General features: G+C 42.9%; 1 protein-coding gene across 5 annotated transcripts in view; it reads left to right on the top strand.

Annotated features, from left to right (window-relative positions):
• Znf462 (zinc finger protein 462) overlaps positions 1-18614 on the top strand; it is a 133128-nt gene that overhangs the window by 84582 nt on the left and 29932 nt on the right. For all 5 annotated transcript variants that reach the window (XM_027403067.2, XM_027403064.2, XM_027403068.2 and 2 more), the window contains 2 exons: positions 15716-15983; positions 17408-17544. In XM_027403067.2, the coding sequence (XP_027258868.1) occupies positions 15716-15983; positions 17408-17544 (405 nt within the window). The remainder of the gene's footprint in view (positions 1-15715; positions 15984-17407; positions 17545-18614) is intronic.

Genomic DNA, 18614 nt, shown 5'->3' with positions numbered 1-18614 from the left:
AGGAATTAGTTTTCTCCTTTGATTATGTGGAACTGAGGTATTGAACTCAGGTTTACATGACAAGTGCTTTACACGCTGAGCCATCTCTCTTGGAGCTGGATTGACCATAACATTCTACATCCAGTATCATAAACTCAAATTCTCTGTAGCTACTGCTTTGAGCTTTCCTTTACACCCACCCCCAAGCCTGGTGCAGACCCTAAGGTTGGCCCTTCAGAGGAGCCTTTTCCAGCATAATGGCTACTCTTGATCCCTTGTCTTCCTTACTTGCTGTTTTAGTTAGGGCTTACTATTGCTGTGATGAGACACCATATCCAAGGAAACTCGTCAAGGAAAGGGTTTATTCTGCAAACAAATCACAGCTCATCATCAAAGGAAGTCAGGACAGGAACTCAAGTATGGTTGGAATCTGGAGGCAGAAGCTGATGCAGAGGCCATGGAGGGATGCTGCTTACTGGCTTGCTCATCATACTTGCTCAGCCTGCTTCTCTTTCTTCCTTCCTTCCTTCCTTCCTTCCTTCCTTCCTTCCTTCCTTCCTTCTTTCTTTCTTTCTTTCTTTCTTTCCTTCTATCTGCCTTCTTATAGAAACCAGGTACGGCACCGCCCATCATGAGCTATACACTCCCCTATCAGTTATTAAGAAAATACAGACTGGCCTACAACCTGGTCTTATAGAGGCATTTTCTCAGTTGAGGCTCACTCCTCTCTGACTTTAGCTTGTGTCAACTTGACATAAAACTAGCCAGTACACTTGCCAGATCCCAACCCTGAATAACCCTTTCCATTGCTCACATCATCCACTGATGGTAACGCATCTTTCTGGCTCTAACCTCAATCTTTTTCAATCTGCTTTTCCAGGTTATCTTTGCTAATCACAAATCCGATTTACTTTTAAAAATAAATGTGAGATTCTTCAGACTTATCTCTATATAATGTCAGTGTATCTATGAGTATGCCACAGTAATGTTTGAAAAAGAGATAGTGGAGTCTATGAAGTTGCAAATAGCTGCTGCCTATCTCTCTTGTCCCAAAGAAAACAGAGGGAGCAGCTGTATAGTTAATAGCTACAGCAATCACAAAATATTGTACTTGTAAGTTGTGATTTTATTATTATTATGATTTTAGAATGTTTTCAAATTTTGCCCATGGGTAAATTTTTAATTAGGAATTTGGAGAAAGAAAGACGAAGGAATGTACATCTACCTTGTGTGCAAGCTAGACTAATGCCGCCAACATGTCTGCAAGAAGAAGCATGGTGATTATAGCTAAACCACAGGCAGACAGTTGAATTGTAAATGAAATTCCTTATAGACACATTAAAATTAGTGAATTCTATATGTTGTTATGGCAACAAAATAAAGTAATTTTTCCTAATTCATCTGCAGGATTCTTTTTTTTTTTTGCATTTTGACTTTTAACCTCCATAATGTATCCCTGAAAAAAATAGCTTTTTGTTGTTAGTCCTAATGATTGGATTTTTTAAAATAATTTTTGACACAGGTTTTTATTCTATAGCCAAGTTCATCCTTGAACTGTTTAATATATATGTATATTCATTCTGGTCTAAATCTCATGGCAATCTGGTCTCGGCCTCTCAAATGCTTGGATTCCAGGTATGCACTACCACATCCAGTTAGAAAACATAATTATTTAAAAGATCAAGTGCAATATTCAAGTAAAAGATTTTTTTATCTTTTAAAACATTTTATTTTTGCTATTGTTTTCAAAAGGCTTCTTTATTCCATGGCTCTACTCCTATAGTCTTTGATTTCCAGTATACTCTGAGTCCCCATGTACCTAGGGAGTGTGATGAAGACATATAAGCTACCTATTACTAAAGGAGACTGAACACTGTTGGCCAGAAATGTAGTGATTCTATGCAGGATCAGATTGATTATTTGTTTATTTATTTATCATTTTTGAAAATCAGAGAAGGCAAAATGGTTCCTTTTGCCCTCAGTCATCTTAGTCTCAGGAGATGAGTGCTGGGGCTCATCACATCACATAAAACAACTTCTCAGACCAGCTGTGCCCCAGAGCTGACTTGTAGACTGTGGGGAGTAGCTTGCATTATATCCCTGAGCTTCCTGCATCTAGAAAGGAGGTGAAGGTGATCCACAGCAACAGATCTGAGACATCTGACTATTCCATCAGCCTGTCCAAGTTCCGGCCCAGATATTCGCTCTTGCTATCCATTTGGGGCCAATCAGGCATTCTCCAGGAAAGCATGCAAATGTTCCATGGACCCTCTGCCCCATCTAACAGTTACCTTTTAGCAGAATTCTGGAGCAGTATTGGCATGGGGTATGTCACTTGCTATGTGTCACTGGGTTCAGTTTTGATTGAGCCAATGCCAACAAGGATCATTTTCATTCTACTAGAGGTACTGAAAATTAGGCAAATGGTCATTTGGAGATGACTTCTCCATGTGTAGTTCACATTGACTTAGTAATCTTCAGATAGCCGAGTGTGAGGAGTAATCTTCAGATAACTGAGCCACTTCGGGCTCAGGTCCAGGAAATACCATTCACACTGTAATGAAACGTGTGCTCTTAGGTGGCTGTCCTGCCAAGCTCCGTATCACACATTATTATCCTTAAATCTTCCCTGGGTCTTGCTTTCCTAAAATACATAAAATAATGATGCCCACTTTCTGAGGCCATTTCAGGAATCTAATGGGTGTGCTCTAATATCCAAAATTATTATTAAATATTATTAAGGTGGTACAGTAGAGGTAAATCTTAGCAACTCATGGTAATTTACCACCAGTCAAAAATCGTGATTATTAAAAAGTGAATCCCCTAAAAACCCATGTCTTACCTTGGAATCTGAAATAAAGTTCCTTTAATTTTGCTTTCTTTGAATCTAAAGTAACTCAGTGTTTGGAAAGTGGTCCTGATGCCAGAACCCTAGTAATACAGACTTGAGCTTTGGGGCTTAGTGGACACCACCTTTATAAGAAACTCTTTAGCCTTTGTTGTCCCTAATGGGCCAATGGGATGTTAAGTCCCAGTATCTGACTGACCTATTCCTAGTATTATGATCAATTATCAATACATATTTTGATTAATAACTATCATTTATTACCTTCATACTGACAGTATGAGTTGTTTCTCTATACAATAGTCCCTTGAAACAGGAACTATGTTGACCAGGTCCCTGCTGTTTTAGGATGAAAAAAAAAAAATAGCTATGAAAGTGATGTGTCTGAGTCAACAACACCTGCAGAGTTGGGGTTATTGTGCTGGCTGCCTGATGCCAGACCTCTTTTACCATGTCATTCTGCTTCTTTAAACAAAACAGGGTCTCACTATGTAGCCCTAGCTGGCCTAGAACTCATTATGAAGACCATGCTGGCCTCCAGTTCAAAGAGATATGCCTGCCTCTGCCTCCCTTGTACTAGAATTAAAAGCAGCTAGCTACCACCACACTCTGCCATGTCTCTTCTGCTATCTCCATTACATTACCTGAGAGGAACTCATTAGGGGTAAAGTTTTTATCTTCTTCCTGTTCTAAACACCTGACATAGGGCCAAGTCTTCCTGGAGTAGATGTCCTGTAAATGCAAAATGAAAGCTGTTTGTATCCCACATTCCAAATGTTTAAAGCATTTAATCAAGATCTAAAAACTGTGTGTGTGTGTGTACATGTGCGTGCATGTGTGCAAGTGCACACCTGCATGTATCTCCAGAGCTTCATACTTTTCCAACTATGCAGATAACAGTCTCAGAGATGTTTGTTTCATTCTCACTGCTTGTGTGATGTAGTGATCCCCCTGCTTACCCAAGAGTTCTTGGAATATGAAGCCCAGTTAGCTTTGTCTCTATCAATTGCTAATGTAAGGAATGGATAGATGTCTCATCCATTAAGAGTGCAAACAGCTCTTGTAGAGGATCTGAGTTCTATTCCCAGCACCCACTTCAGATAGCTCACAATAGCCTTTAATTCCAGCTCCAGGGGACTCCAGCATCCTCTCCTGGTCACATTGGGCAGCTGCACTCACATGCATACACCGATACATGGATACATGGATACACACTCATACACATAATTAAAGAGAATTCCTTTTTATGAATTACTAATATAGAGTAGTTTTATATTTGCTCTGAACAAGCCATTTCTAAATAGCTAATAAGTCCACAAGAATATGGTATTAGTTGACAAAATAATATTTTGATCACTCAGTGAAAGTAAAATGAAACCAGGACATGGGTATTAAGTGTCCTTGTGTTGACAAGTGAATGTTAAAACTAAAGAGTAAAATGCAGCTCTGAGTCCTTTTGCTTGTTACTGTGACTCAGTGGTATAGAGATGTTCCAAAGATTCCAGGCCATTGACTGCCCGCTTGGATGCTGAGCACACGCTGTTTGTTGTGTGCCAACATACCGCAGAGTTGCCTGTGCTTATTGTTTGCACATGAAGAGTATGTATGGAGCAGAAAAGGCAGAGTCCTGAGTTGTCCTCTTTGCTCTCCCTGGGTAGGGCTGTAATCGATTCCAGATGTGCATGGCAGAAACAGTAGGGACTGAGTTTCAGATGAACAGTTCCAATGCACTAGTAAAATCCAGATGAAAAACAGTAGTGCTTTCTACTTAATGGAGCATAGAGTCGGGTTGCTGGTGGAACTGTGTCATCAGAAGGGAAGGGAAACCCTTTTAAAGCACGCTGCCTTCCTCATTGGTTTGGGTAGGGCAATGGTGAAACCTCTAGACATGAAAATGGTTAAAATATCACCTGCCCTCTTTCAAGTCCTTTGGTGACTATATACTTTGTTTTCAAAATCCTAAGTCAGTATAGAAGGTTCATATGTGGGCCCCACTCTCTCCCTGGGTCACTCTCCATTACTCTTGCACATTGAGCTACAGACTGCTGATGCCTTGTCTATTTGATTTGGGTCTCACACTCTAGGCCGTGACCATGTTGTTCTTTCAGTATGGCCTTCTGTATTTGCTTGTCCTTCCACTTGTTTTACTGACCTACAGTTGAAAGAAGATTAGATGGCCCGACAATCCTGGGAAGCAGGGCAGGCTAAGCCAGGTACCCAGGGAAGCCAAGATGTCCTCCTCAGTCAAACAGTAAAGGCCAAGTCCAAAATCATGCAAGCCTAAAAATTTGTAACACAGTCCCTCACAGATGTCAAGGAGAACCCGGCACTGAGCATGGTGTAGCAAGAGATGCTGTCAAAAGCAAGCAAGCAAGCAAAAGTGTTTGGGAAGCAACTATAGGGTGACAGGCCACAGCTATTAACTGGACATCAAGAACCTTGTTCAAACTGCAAACAAGTTTGAAAAATGCAAAAGGAAACAAATCCCAGAATATTTGCCAGAAAATTCACTGCAATTTGAGAATTAAATTTGCTCTGACAAGCCCCTTTTAAACAAGTGGATAGTTGTCCATTCTGTGTGCATTGTTACCTAACAAAATGGGGGTGACCATTCTGTCTGTATTATTTAGATTGAGCCCTGCCTTTGACCTAGACCCTAATCCCACAGTTAACTCCCTCCCCACTTTAACCATATCTATTTCCAACATATAGATCAAGCTAGAGTAGCCATGAATTTTGATTTGTGCAGAGACAACCAGCCAAAAAAGAGCTGTGAGCATCTACCTTGTGTGTAGAGATGGAATGACTGACTGTCCTGTCCCATCACTATGGCAGTGTGAGAGATTGCCACTCCATTCAACCTTGTAGGTTAAGGTGATCAGATTCTCTCACTTGTGAAAAACAATGCCAGAATTCCCTTATTCAATGCAAAGTTTGTATGGTGTTGGCTTTAATTGATATGGAACTGAAAAGTCTTAGAAGCATTATCTATATAATAGGCAATATCCTTCAAGATGGCCATTATCATCTCCCTGACAAATGGGAAACCAGAAGCCTGTTTGGTTGAGCATTTCTCCAGGGCTATCTATAAGAGACTTATAAGCATGTTCTAAAGAGGAAATATTGTCTGGTTCCTATTCTCTCCCTAGGTTTTTCTCATCTACAAAATGGGAAACAATAGCTCTATAAGGCCATGGTGACCTTATAGATCAGTAAAAGTTATCACATATACCAGACAGAGCTACTGTTAGGTGAATCTGTCACCATCTGAGCTTGCCAGCATCAGGAAGACTTACATTACACACCCCAGGCATCATCACTGAGCAGCCTCCTGGGTGAATCTGAAGTGGGTGCAGGAACTACCCTGGGGGAAGAACCTGGTACCTTAACGGTGATTAAAACTATAGCTTAACCAGAGTGAGGATTTTCTTCCACTGAGTGAGAATATGCGGAAATAAAGGAATAAAAGGTAAGAAACCCAGTGGGTTTATTGGTTCAGAGACTCTAGCTTGGGGACAGTTTTAGAATAGCTTTGTGCTTTGAAGTGTGGCTGCTCATTCCTGTTCTTGATCAGGCATCGCCCTTCTCACCTGATTTCCATACCATCCCTCAGAGCACTATATGTCTCTAAATATATGTGCTTAGACCAGATGCGCTTTCTTCCTGATTAATCTTTTAAGCAATCTCCGCAATGGTTTCCTGTCTGGCTCACACAGCTCGGCTTGTAGCCAGTCTTACATACACGGTGACTAGCTCCTTGAAATCAGTGGGCATCTCCCTCAAGGCAGATCTTGAGGAAGCACCATGGTTTCACCCATGGCCTGTGAGCTCTAAATACCTTCTGAGGTTACTCGGGAGCTCTCTGTGGAGGAGGACAAGTCGTTTCTAGAAAGGCGTCTTTGTACTCTGTGCTTTTTGTTGGATAGTTCAGTGTGATAAAGACATCTATAGGATCTAAACGAGCAGCAGGAAACATTACTTCCTCATCACACAATTCAAAAGAGTCACAGGTGAATTATGCATTTGGTATTGTAAGAACCTCTCAATTAACAATGGCAGATGCCACCCAGAGTTTTCTTAAAGAAAGAAAAAAAAATCTTAGGAAAAGGCCCCTTCCCCTTGCATTCATTTGCTTCCCTGCAAATTCCCAGACTGTTTCAAGGAGGGTTTTAGAGAATAGAGTCTTTGAGTTATGAATACCATCTAGTGAAGAATGTATCTTAATGACTGCAGCAGGAGAAAAAAAAAAGACTCTTAAAAAACTGGGCCACACAAGAGCCCCAGGTTAGGTTGCTATTTCTCCACTGACTGTTTGCCTAATATGAAGCCATCTCAGCTTTTCGGAGCCACCATAAGCCCCTATGTAAGATGAACAATGTGAATATTACCTATCTAGAGTGAAAACATGTTCCTGATTGTGAAAAATGTTATGCAGAGGGAAACGCCTGAAGGTAATCCAGGAAAACCATGTCATCAGTTGCAAAGTGCTCTCTTGTTACATAAGTGGTCTTGGTGTTGACTGTGTAAAAGTCCTGGTGTATTCAATGGGCGTGACTCTTATACAGCTGAGCATCTCACAAACATCTGAGTCTACCAATGGCTGCATAAAAGGAAGACGAGAATGTTGCACATGGCTTCCAGATGTTCCTGCACCCTCTATTTCACAGTGGTGTCTTACAGCTGATTCAGAGGTACAGCCAGAAATGAGTGCCTTTGGCTTCTTAGAATGACTGTGGATTCTGAATTCCTTTCCATTCAAATTCCAGTGTATAGAAGCCATTGTCCTTGTAATTAAGATCTAAGCTTGTTTTGGGGAAAGTAGGTCAGTGTTTCAGTGGGAAGGCTCTATTAAACTGGCATCCAAATGAGAGTGGCATTTGGCCAATTGGATTTTGCTTTTAAATCTCAGTTTTGCAGACCCATGTTTTCAGTTTGAACTCTGGGTATTTACAGCAGGTTTATTGGGTTCCTGTTTTAATATAGGCCCTGAGCAAAGTTCGAAGGGAAGTCAACTTACAAAAAATGAGGAAGTAGTAAATAGATTGATGTCCAGATGCATAGTACTCTTTGAAAGTGTGGACTAGAACCCAGCAATGTTGGGTGTTGGTGCACACTTTTCATTCCAGCACTTGGGAGACAGAGACAGTCAGATCTCTGAGATCAAAGCCAGCCTGTTCTACACAGTGAGTTCCAGAACATTTAGAGCTACACAGAGAAACCCTGACTTAAAAAGAAAAAAAAAGAGGAAGGAAGTGTGGGCTAATAAGGCATCATGAGTACTTGTAGAAGTGACCCGAAAGAGACTCAAGTGAGCATTTACCTAACAGAATCTTCATAGTGATAGCAAACTTGAATTGAGTTCTGTTTGATTGACTAGAGTATTTCAGGCTGAAATACCTGAGAAGCTTTTGTGGCTGCTGTTCATACCGTATGGGAACCATGTAGATATGGGATGAGGATGCTTTTTCTTGTAAGGGGTGGGTGTCATGATTACACTTATAATCGAAAGGACTCCAGGCGGGAAAAGCATTGGAAATACAGGTCTGTGAGCAATGTTTTAAGTGAACAACCATGAGGGCCTGAGCATGAGCAACAACAGTGGATTCATGAGTAGACCGCAAAGAGCCTTCCAGATGGTTGGCTTATGCGTAGACTAAAAGAGGAAAATTAATTAATCAAATTATCTGATCCCATTGACTTGGTGGTGCTGATGCCATTGGGTAGAAAGACACAGAAAGGTCATGTGAAAGAGGACATAGATGTCTTCTTTGACTTAGCTCAGATGGGTCCAGATTCCAAAAGAGTGACAGCCTGAAGCTCCTTCAGAGCTCAGCCTCTGAGAGACCCTTTCAGTGTGATGACATATCTGAAAAAGAGAATGCCTGTATTTTGACTGCTTCTGTAGTTTTGAAGACCAGGGTATTTTATATTGTTTATGGTTTCCCCCCTCATCTACTGCCTGATCATATTTCAAGGTTTTGTTTTTACTCATCAGAATGACAGGAAGTTTTCAAAGTCTGTTTCCTTCAAGTTTGGCCTCAGACTTATTTTCAGGATTAGGTGTTTGTTTTTCCGTTTGTTTCCATAGCAACCAAACCTAGAATTCCTATATATAGTCAGCCAGCATCCATTGTTTCTCTGGCCATTGTATCATAATCTTTTGCGCCCAGGCCAGAGAACTCCACTGATGAGAGAAGACAGAGAGGTGCCAGGGTCCCTGGCCTGGAGATTCTCAAGACATAATCAAAAGGAGGAAATAAAATAATGTAGCTGTCTCTAGAGATTCAAGGCCCCCTACAGACACTATCCAGAATTGAGATGGCATATGTTTGAAAGCTTCCTTTTGCAAACACGGTTGTCTTTCACAATGGCACATAGAAACAGACTTTTGGAGCCTATCCTGGCACTTGCTCTGGAGACCAGTGATCCGCCTGCCTCTGCCTCCCGAGTGTTAGGACTAAAAACGTGTGCCACCAATGCCCGGCAGAAACAGATATCTTTAGGGGAAGTAACTAGAAGGTTATATTGACCACTAGTAGTTTTTATTATAATTCTGCATGCCAGTTTTCTTGAACAGCAAGTATCCTGAGAAAGAGAATAGAATTGAGGTACAAAGAAACTTATATAGGGTACAAGAAATCTTTCAAAATACTTACACTTATTGAAGTCCATGAATCTTCTTGGCACCTCTATGTTACATACTCAGTTCTTAACCAATGTTTTATTGCTGTGAAGATGTACTGACAACATGATGAAATCCATGGCAGCACATAGGCAGAGGAACATGAGACATCCCGGCATGATGCAACACATGGTGGCCATAGGCAGCTTCACAGAACACCCTGTTTTAGAAAAAAAAAAAAAGCATGACAAAACTTATACCCTCTTACCAAATTTTAAATATAATGCATCATATTAACTACATTACATGCTACTGTGCTGTAGATCTTAGGGTTTTATGTTATGCATGAATGTTCTGGTTAGTGTTTAGTCAACTTGATACAAGTTTGTGTTATCTGAGAGGTGGAAACCTCAATCGAGAAAGTGCCTCCATAAGGTGGGGCTATAGCAGTCTGCATCTTTGGTCTGTCCGAGAGTGTTGGCAACACTTAAGAGGACTTAACGTAGCATGAGGTGGAATGAGGTAATGGAGAGAACTGCAGATGTGTCTGTATTGACAGTGTGGACTTGAACAAAAGTTCATTTGGTGTGATAGGAAAATTTTCACAAAGGAGGTAACTTTTCAACTTTGAAGGTTGGGTGGGAATTGCAATTGTGAGTAACCTGGCCTGACCAAGGACCAGCATCAGTGACATACGTGGCATGTTCAAGGAATCAGAAACTAGCTGGAAATGAGGCTGCAGCCATGAGATGGGCCACACTGAAGAGCCGTGTGCACATCAGATACATCGTTGGGCCGTAATCATTCAGTAATGTATGCTGCTCAGACTAGGTCTTGGAAGAAGCAGGAATAGGTAGGATGCTGAGTGGTAATTGTGGAATGGGAAGGCCCAAGAGATTAATGGGTAAAGGCATTGGATGGATGCACTAACATTCCAAATGCAAGAGAATTTGAGATAGCTTGTTTCTAGCATATTGAGTGGTTTTGAGGCATCCCCTGAGTCCCTTTCCCAGCTGTAGATGAAGGACTAGTGTTGTCATCCCAAAGGGGCATTACATTTCCCAGTGCAACAGAATGCTTTGTTTCCTCCAGATTCCTAGGACATTGTTGACATACACATACATATGCATACTGCTTTAGTCTTTTGTCAAAATTTCTAAGTGGTTATATCATACAAGCTGTGTGTCGTGCCAGAGGCTCCCTGCTGTCAACTACAGTATATCTGTAGCTGCTCTCCTTCCACAGTTAGTGAGCCTTTCTCAATGTCCATCATTTCTTGACTAGAAGTAGTGAACTATGTTCCTCTTTATCTCAGTTTTACCCTTTTATCCCCATCCTGTGTTGGATATCTCCACATATGTTTAAATTAACCAACCCTTAGTTGATTAACCATCTGATTTCATGAAAATTATAATCCATGTAGTATTTTTAAACCTTTTTCTTTTTGGGGGAGTGAGGTCTTGATATACAATCCCAGCTGGCCTGTAACTCAGCATATAGTCTTAAACTTGTAACAATCCTCATGATTCTGCCTCCTGAGTGATGGTGGGATTACAAGGATACAACAGCATGCTTGGCTGTTTTGATGTTTTTGTACTATTATTGAACTTGGAGATTTTAAAGTTTTGTTAACACAATCTATTCCACCTTCTTCTATTTGTACTCTTCTGTTTAGATCCGTCTTGTTCTCATCTTCATTTTTAAAAGACTTATTTTTAATATTTCATTTTATTTGTGTATGTCTATATGCACATGTGTGTTTGAGTGCCTACAGAGGTCAGAAGAGGGAGGAAGATCCCCTGGAGCTTGGATTCAGGAGGTTGTGAGCTACCTACTACCTACCTACCTACCAGTGTGGGTCCTGGGTGAACCCAGATCCTCTGCAAGGACAGCAAGGGCTCTTGACTGCTGAGCCATCTCGCAAGCCCCTTGTTTTTATTTTTCCTTACCTCCCTTCACCCCCCCCCCGTGTGTGTGTGTGTGTGTGTGTGTGTGTGTGTGTGTGTGTGTCTGTCTGTCTGTCTGTCTGTCTGTCTGTCTGTCTGATTATATGCAATTGAGTACAGGTACCTGAGGAGGCCAGAAGAGGTATAGAAGTTTGTGAGCCACCAGATTTGATTACTGAGAACCAACTTGGGTCCTCTGGTATAACAGATCATGCTCTTGGCCACTGAGCCAGGCCCATCATCTTTTTATTTTATTTTTTTTTTTGTAAGAACGTAGCTGTTTAGAGTTCTCTTTACTTATCTCTAAATGTCTGACATAAACTGGAGCTGGGGTGCTTGAAACATTCAATATCTGCTGGTCTTGTGTTGATCCCATTAATTAGCACAGTAATTAATACCAGACATATTTATTAATGGATACTTCGGATTCTCATGACAGCCCTGCTCCATGTCCCCCACTCTCACCATCAATAACTAAATGATGCTGATTGTCCCTCTTTCCACCCCCCCCCACTTTTGCAGATGTCTCTGTAAAATCTCCCATTGTTTGCATTGTATCATAATCAATCACTTATATGTCTTTCTGAGACAATGAGTTGCTTGAAGACAGGGATCAAGTCTTACTGTCCCGGAACAGGTCTCCTGTTTACTCGATGGTCAGTAAATATTTGCTAATGAATAATCCTTTGCCTTCTGTCCACCTCAGAAATGGACTCACCTGAAATTCTTTTGTCTTTATTTTTCCTGGTATTTGATTCCCACTACCACTGAGCCTGTCTCCCAAGTCTGCATAAAAGTTTAGCTCACATACAATTGAATGTGGTTGCTGGCTACCCTTGTCTGTCTCACTCGGCTTCTGTTTGGAGCTGCAGAACATTGAGACGACCTCCAGAACTGCACCGTTCTGTATCACTCAGCACGAAAGAGGACCATCCTCCTCCTGCGCCACTGATTCCTACTCTTCCTGTCCTCATTCTCCCAGCAGACAAGCTCTCTGAGACTGCCCATTTGTTTTCTCTGCTTCTTTTATTGCTTCAGTCAATGCAATGAGTTTTGGAAACTGAGGAAGTCTGTGTTTTCTTAACAGTGAACCACCCAATCCCTCCCCTGAGCCGGGGGAGGGGCTGCAACCACTTAGTAACAGATCTGAGTTGCCAGAAGATACCCTTCATGACTTCTGGGGTATTGAGTTCCCTGGCTAGCCTGGAACTCATTGGGTAGACCAGGCTAGCCTTGAACTTCAGGTATACCTGTCGCTGCCTCCACTTGCAAGCCTCCTCTGGGTCTCAGGGCAGCAATTCATGAGCAAACTGGAATCTTCTATTGCATAGTATTGCATAGCAAACTGGCCTTTTCAAGACCAGGAGAGTCGTACAAACTCATGCATTTGACATCAGCACTCAGAGTGTTACGGTATTTACAAACAAAGGATGGGATAATGTGCCAGCACCTGGGAGACAGCCAAGCTCTGAAAGGTCCCACAAAGTGGGTTGTCCCCATGGGGGGCTATTATACAGATGTGTCATAGCTGCTGCAACTTGCTTTTGTACGTGTGAGTTTACCTGTCCTAATTTTAACTAGGAGGGGAGAAAAGGCACTGAGGGCATGTGTAGCGGCAGCTGTTTCTTTTGCTCCCTGAGTCTCATTTCTTGAAATGTTCCGCTGAGATTTTTTGTACTTCTTCTTTGACTTTCATATAATATATAAATTTACATTTAGAATTCAGGGAGTTTTTGTTGTTATTTTGCTTTTGTTTTATGATGGATGAGATAATGTGCAGTAGAGTCTAAGAAACAGCAACAACAACTAAGTGTGTTCACTAAAAGGGACTCCCTTCTAAGCAATAGGTACATGAGTCTGGTTGAATGAGTGGCAGGTGAGGAAAGGGGTTAGCCTGGCTTAATGCCTGCCTAGGAACCATTTATTTCTTTATAGCTTTGCTGGGAAGGGATTTAAGCTGTCAGGTACCTGGTGTCTGAGATGTGCTCTGCATGAAAACTAACCTGTGAGATTCCCTAGATGTGTGCCAATTCTTGAGGAAGCTTCAACCACTTAGTAAGAAATGGACCTTTCTGTAAGACATTTGATTGTTCTCAGGATGGATTTGTGGTTGGGGAACAGATCTCCTTCAGCAAGGTGTGGCTTTGGCCTGTTGTTTCCAGAAAAGCTATACTGCAGAGCTGAGTGTGTAGAGAAGGGCCATGTCTATCAAGAGGGTTCGGAGTTCTGGGGACACTGGCTGGCTGTCTCAGCCCACGCTGGAACAGTGTTCACAGGAGAGTGGAGTGTTTGGAGCTTCACCGAGTTTGTGGTGTAACTGGGTCTTGGATCTTAAACAGAGACACAATCTAAGAAATGGTAAACAACCCTGCCTTTGACAGAAAGAATGAGAAGTTGACAGTCCATTATTGGTGGCCTGGGTGGGTTTATCAGCAGACTGGAGAGGAATAAAGGAGTAGAGATAAAGGAACTAAGACAATGCATGGGCTGTGTCTTTCCTGTCTTCCTTTGTCTCCCCACACACACACCTGGTGGTGAACTCATGGAGGCTTGTGTAGATTGCTCCTCTTCTCCTTTTGTCTTATTTTTTGTGCCTGGTGGATTTGTTTACAAAAGGGCTTCTCTGTATCTTGAGGAATATGCACTGGGGGACAGACAGGCCAACAAGTAGTGAAAGGCATCTTAGTGGGGCGTGGTGGGGGTGAGCTGCCCTTTGGTCAGGGAGGCAACCCCCTCAAGGTTGGCCAAGAGGCCAGTGGGATGATGGTTGGTCTTAGTTTGATCAAGTATTAGTTTTTACAAGATTAGTCTGTGTCCCACCTGGGGGAACCATGCTTTGGTTATTGAGGTGTCCATCAGATGGGGAGAAAGGCTTGCAAAATGCCTGGCCTATCTTTGCCTATGAAGAAAAAGAGAGAGCCCTTTGTTTTCATCTCATTCTTCAGGGTAGTCTCCACAGGCTTCCTCCTAGTCTTCACAGGCAGCTGCAGGTTGTATGGGACAGTGTTGTTGACTTGGCACCACCGAATCCCAAGGAGTGTACTGGGAAAAGGTGCTCTCCCTACCCTCCACCCTCATCCCATTTCCCCAGGATTTTCCATTAAAGCTCCTGGGGTTAAGATTCCTGCTATCCGTTTCCATCATCTTCCCTCAGAACTGCAAACTTAAAAATACCTTTCAGAGAAACTTGTTTGGAATTTCATTTTAATGGGATTTGTGAATAAATCTCCATCTTAATGCTGACTAAGCTCCAAACGGCTCTTCCAGGAGAACACTATCGGATTTTTATATTTTAAATTTTAAATCTCTTGACTCCAAAGGCATAAAACATTTTTGTATTTGTGGGAGTGCCATTTGCCTGAGCACTCCTGTTAAAGGCTGACTTTTTTTTTTCTTTTTTTTTTAATTCGGCTGGTGTGAAAAATACTGGGCTGCAGAGGGAGGCAGTTGCATCATCAGTCCCTTTTCATGTAGAAGTCTGTGTTTGCTCTGCGGGTTCATCTGTCCCCCCTATGAGGATGGGTGTTCTGTTGTTCCCTTAAAAAAATAAGTCTACTTTCTCCCTTCACATTGAAACTTTTAACCTCAGAATTTCATTTTTAAATGCCACAAGTCCTCAAAGTCAGACTCAAAGAAGTCTCACTGTCACTCCTACAAGTGTGAGGTGAATGGTGTAATGGAGATGAGAGATGGTCCCTTCCCCACTCCCACCCCCACCCCCACCCCCAAACAAAACCTACTCAGGACTGACCAGATGATGCTGGCCAGAAGAGACGACCTTCGTTGGGAAGGTAGATGGCTCTGGAGGTGGGGGATGGGGCAGGTCTGTGCACAGGTGCCACAGTTGATGCTGGAAGATTCCCTTGAAATCTAAGGTCTTACCAGTGCCCACCACACACCAGAGAATGGATATGAGTTGATCAAGTTAGTTGTGGTAATAGGTTAGTGGTGTGAGCTGTGTGTGTATGTGTGTGTGTGCATGTGTAGAGTACTGGTCAACATCGCTTGTCTTCCTCAGTTGCTGTATGCCTTGATTTTTTTTTTTTTGAGGTAGGGTGTGGCTAGACTGGCTGGCCAGTAGCTCCAGGTACTCTCCTGTCTCAATTCCCCTGCACTAGGATAACAGGTCTGCTATGCTGTGTGAAGGTGCTGGCATGAAATTCATCCTATTACAAACTGTGTCAGCTGCCCAGCCCCATTAGGTGTGTTCCATTTTGCTGATTGTGTCTTAATAGAAGTGGTAGGGGAAACCGTGAGGTGGAGGGCTTCTAAGAAAGCACCACCCCACCCTGTGTCCTCTGTGGTCCCTGTCTCTCTCTACAGATTCCTCATACTCGGAACCCCCCGATGTTCAGCAACAGTTGAATCACTACCAGTCAGCTGCCCTGGCAAGAAACAACAGTCGTGTTAGCCCTGTGCCTCCTGCCGGGGCTGCCCCTGGCACGGAACAGAAGGCAGAAGCTGTTCTTCACTGCGAATTCTGTGAATTCTCCTCTGGCTACATCCAGAGCATCAGGCGCCATTACCGGGACAAGCACGGAGGCAAGAAGCTTTTCAAGTGCAAAGACTGCTCCTTTTATACAGGCTTTAAGTAAGTGGTGTTAAGAACAGTTGTGAAAAACCAAAGTGGCTGCCCCTGTGCCAGCCCTCACCACACTCTTCCTTTATTTCTACCTGTCTGCAGCTCCAGGAAGGTTCTGCCAGTGTGTGAAATGAATGTTGGGTTCAGTCTTCACAAAAGGAAGCTAGTTTCAAAAAGACTACTTTGGGACCTGTGGAAGCGGGTGAAGAGTTACATTAGAACAAATGGTCAGGATATATGGGCTTCTAAAGAATGTGGAATTGGATCAGAGGACTGCCCTAGCCCAGTGCATGGAGCAAGACACATTTTTCTTTCAGAAAACATCCCCTTTGTGTGTGTGTGTGTGTGTGTGTGTGTGTGTGTGTGTGTGTGTGTGTGTGTGTCTGTGTTAAACTCTAGGCCTCGTTTTGGGATTTTTGAAGCAAATGTAGATGTATTAAGGAAATGTGAGAAAACACTCGTTAGAGGAAGGTTGCCAAAGGGGAACACCCTCTCCCTTCCTTAAAAGTAACTCTTATCATTTATTTATCCATCTATATGTGTACACACCCATGCTACTGTGCACTTGTGGGGTTGCAGAAGAACATGAGAGGTCCCGAATTTGTAGGGGTCAGTTCTCTCCTTCTATCTTGGGATTGAACTTAGATCATCAGACTTAGCAGCAAGCACCTTAGCACCTTTTCCCACTGAGCAATCCTACCTGCCCATGATGCATTTGTTATGAGACATTCAAGATTTTGTCAAGTCTCTCAACTCTTAATCGACTGCATTTCTGAGTAGAGGGAAACTACTCACAGTCACCAGGGTTGACACCTGAACAACCTGTTTTCACGCTTTCCATGTTAAGGTGTGAAGACTCACAAAGGCAATGGATAAGTCAGCCAGTATTTAAAACAGTCCTTCCAATACCCAATGTGAGGCAGAGTAGATTCTCTGATGTATTTTGTTTTTGTATTATTTAATAGGTAATTTCTATGTGTCTGTGCGTGTCTGTGTAGTGCTGGGCACTCTATTCAGGTTCTCACTAAGTTATCCAGGCTGGCCTTGAACTCAATATTTAACCCACACTAGCCTCAAACTTGTGATCCTCCAACCTCAGCCGTTTGAGTAGCTGCCATTACAGACAAGCTCCATCAGACCTGGCAATAGGCAATTTCTAATCTGCAAGAATGAAGTATTTAGGGTATTTATTTCTTTTTTACACAAAACCTTGGTCCCAGTCAAGTAGCAAAGGTTCTGAGTAGTTGCCACCGTATCTCTATGGTCATTGTTGGGTTAATTGGCCAAGGAGATTGTGGTCAGCAAGCATAACAACTAAAGTTTAGGCTTCTCAAGCTGGAAGACCACATGTGGATATCTGCTAGAGGTGTGTCAGCAGGAGTGGGAGACACATCAGTGACTGTTGGTCATGGTTTCTGTCCCTTCTCTCTTAGATCAGCTTTTACTATGCACGTGGAAGCTGGGCATTCAGCGGTCCCGGAGGAAGGCCCCAAAGATCTCCGCTGTCCTCTCTGCCTCTATCACACCAAATACAAACGCAACATGATCGACCACATAGTGCTGCACCGAGGTAACCTTCAGACTACCTCAGCTTTCGTGGGTCCTAGCAGGAGGTAGTGCTGTAGCATTCTAAGGATGCTCCCTCTGGGCAACAGCACCCTTGCCCTCTTCCCTAAGCTTCCTCCTCCAGGCAGGGGCCACAGTGACAACTGCTGATATCCAAGGGACAAGACACATGCCTGTCAGTGGAATTCCTTCCTGGAGGGAGGCTTGGGGGCATGGGGAGGGGAGGGGAGGGAGGATCTCAGGAACCCTACCATCAGGGGATCAGGAGTTATCCCATTCAGAATCTCTTGCTACCAAGGGACTCTAGCTATGTGTAGAGTGAACCCAGGGAAGGAAGACATGAGAAACAAAGATAGAAAGGATGCTTTCCAAAGGACAAAGTGAGCTTTGCTTTGAAATGGACAGGGAGAAAGAGTTCCAAAGCACAGAAGTGAACTGCTGGGCAGAACACCCGTGGGTTGGCCACTGAGTCATTCTGGTTTGGATCCTGCTCTGTATAGCTTCTCTGTAAGATAGGTCATTCTGTGAGACAGTAGCTGGTGGGGTTCCAATGTGGATGCAGAGTGGCGGGTCTTTGAATGAGCATTTCTGCTCATCAGCAGGGATCTGTGTGAGAGCACTTGGGTTGCTTTACTTTTTGTTTTGTATTTCTGAAACAGGATCTCTCAATGCAATCCAAGTTGGCTTCAAACTCAAAATCCACCTGCCTCACCAACTTCCTGGAGTTGTTGGGATTACAGACAGGCATGGACTGTGCCACTTGGGCCTTTTATATTTTTGAGCTCACACTTGGCCAGTTAAAACATCATTAGCCAATGGGAGTCTTTTGTATTGGAAGGAAACATGTCAAAGACACATTTTGGCCAAAAGATCCTCCTGCTGAGAGTGGGTAGACAAAGGAGTACCCATTGCCAATCTTGTTTGTCCTGCAGTCTGTTTTTATCTTTACATCCCTTCCCATCCCTTGCCTCCCACCCTTCCTGTCTTCCTCTTCTTTTTCATCATCTTTCTTTTGCCTCTAATCTTGGAAAGCTTTCAGTATTTGCCACACATGCCCAAGGCAGCAGGTGTCAT

This window comes from Cricetulus griseus, chromosome 2, assembly GCF_003668045.3.
Source record: "Cricetulus griseus strain 17A/GY chromosome 2, alternate assembly CriGri-PICRH-1.0, whole genome shotgun sequence".
Taxonomy (NCBI): Eukaryota; Metazoa; Chordata; class Mammalia; order Rodentia; family Cricetidae; genus Cricetulus; species Cricetulus griseus.
The sequence above is the reverse complement of the archived record's forward strand: the minus strand, read 5'-3'. Positions and strand labels throughout refer to the sequence as shown.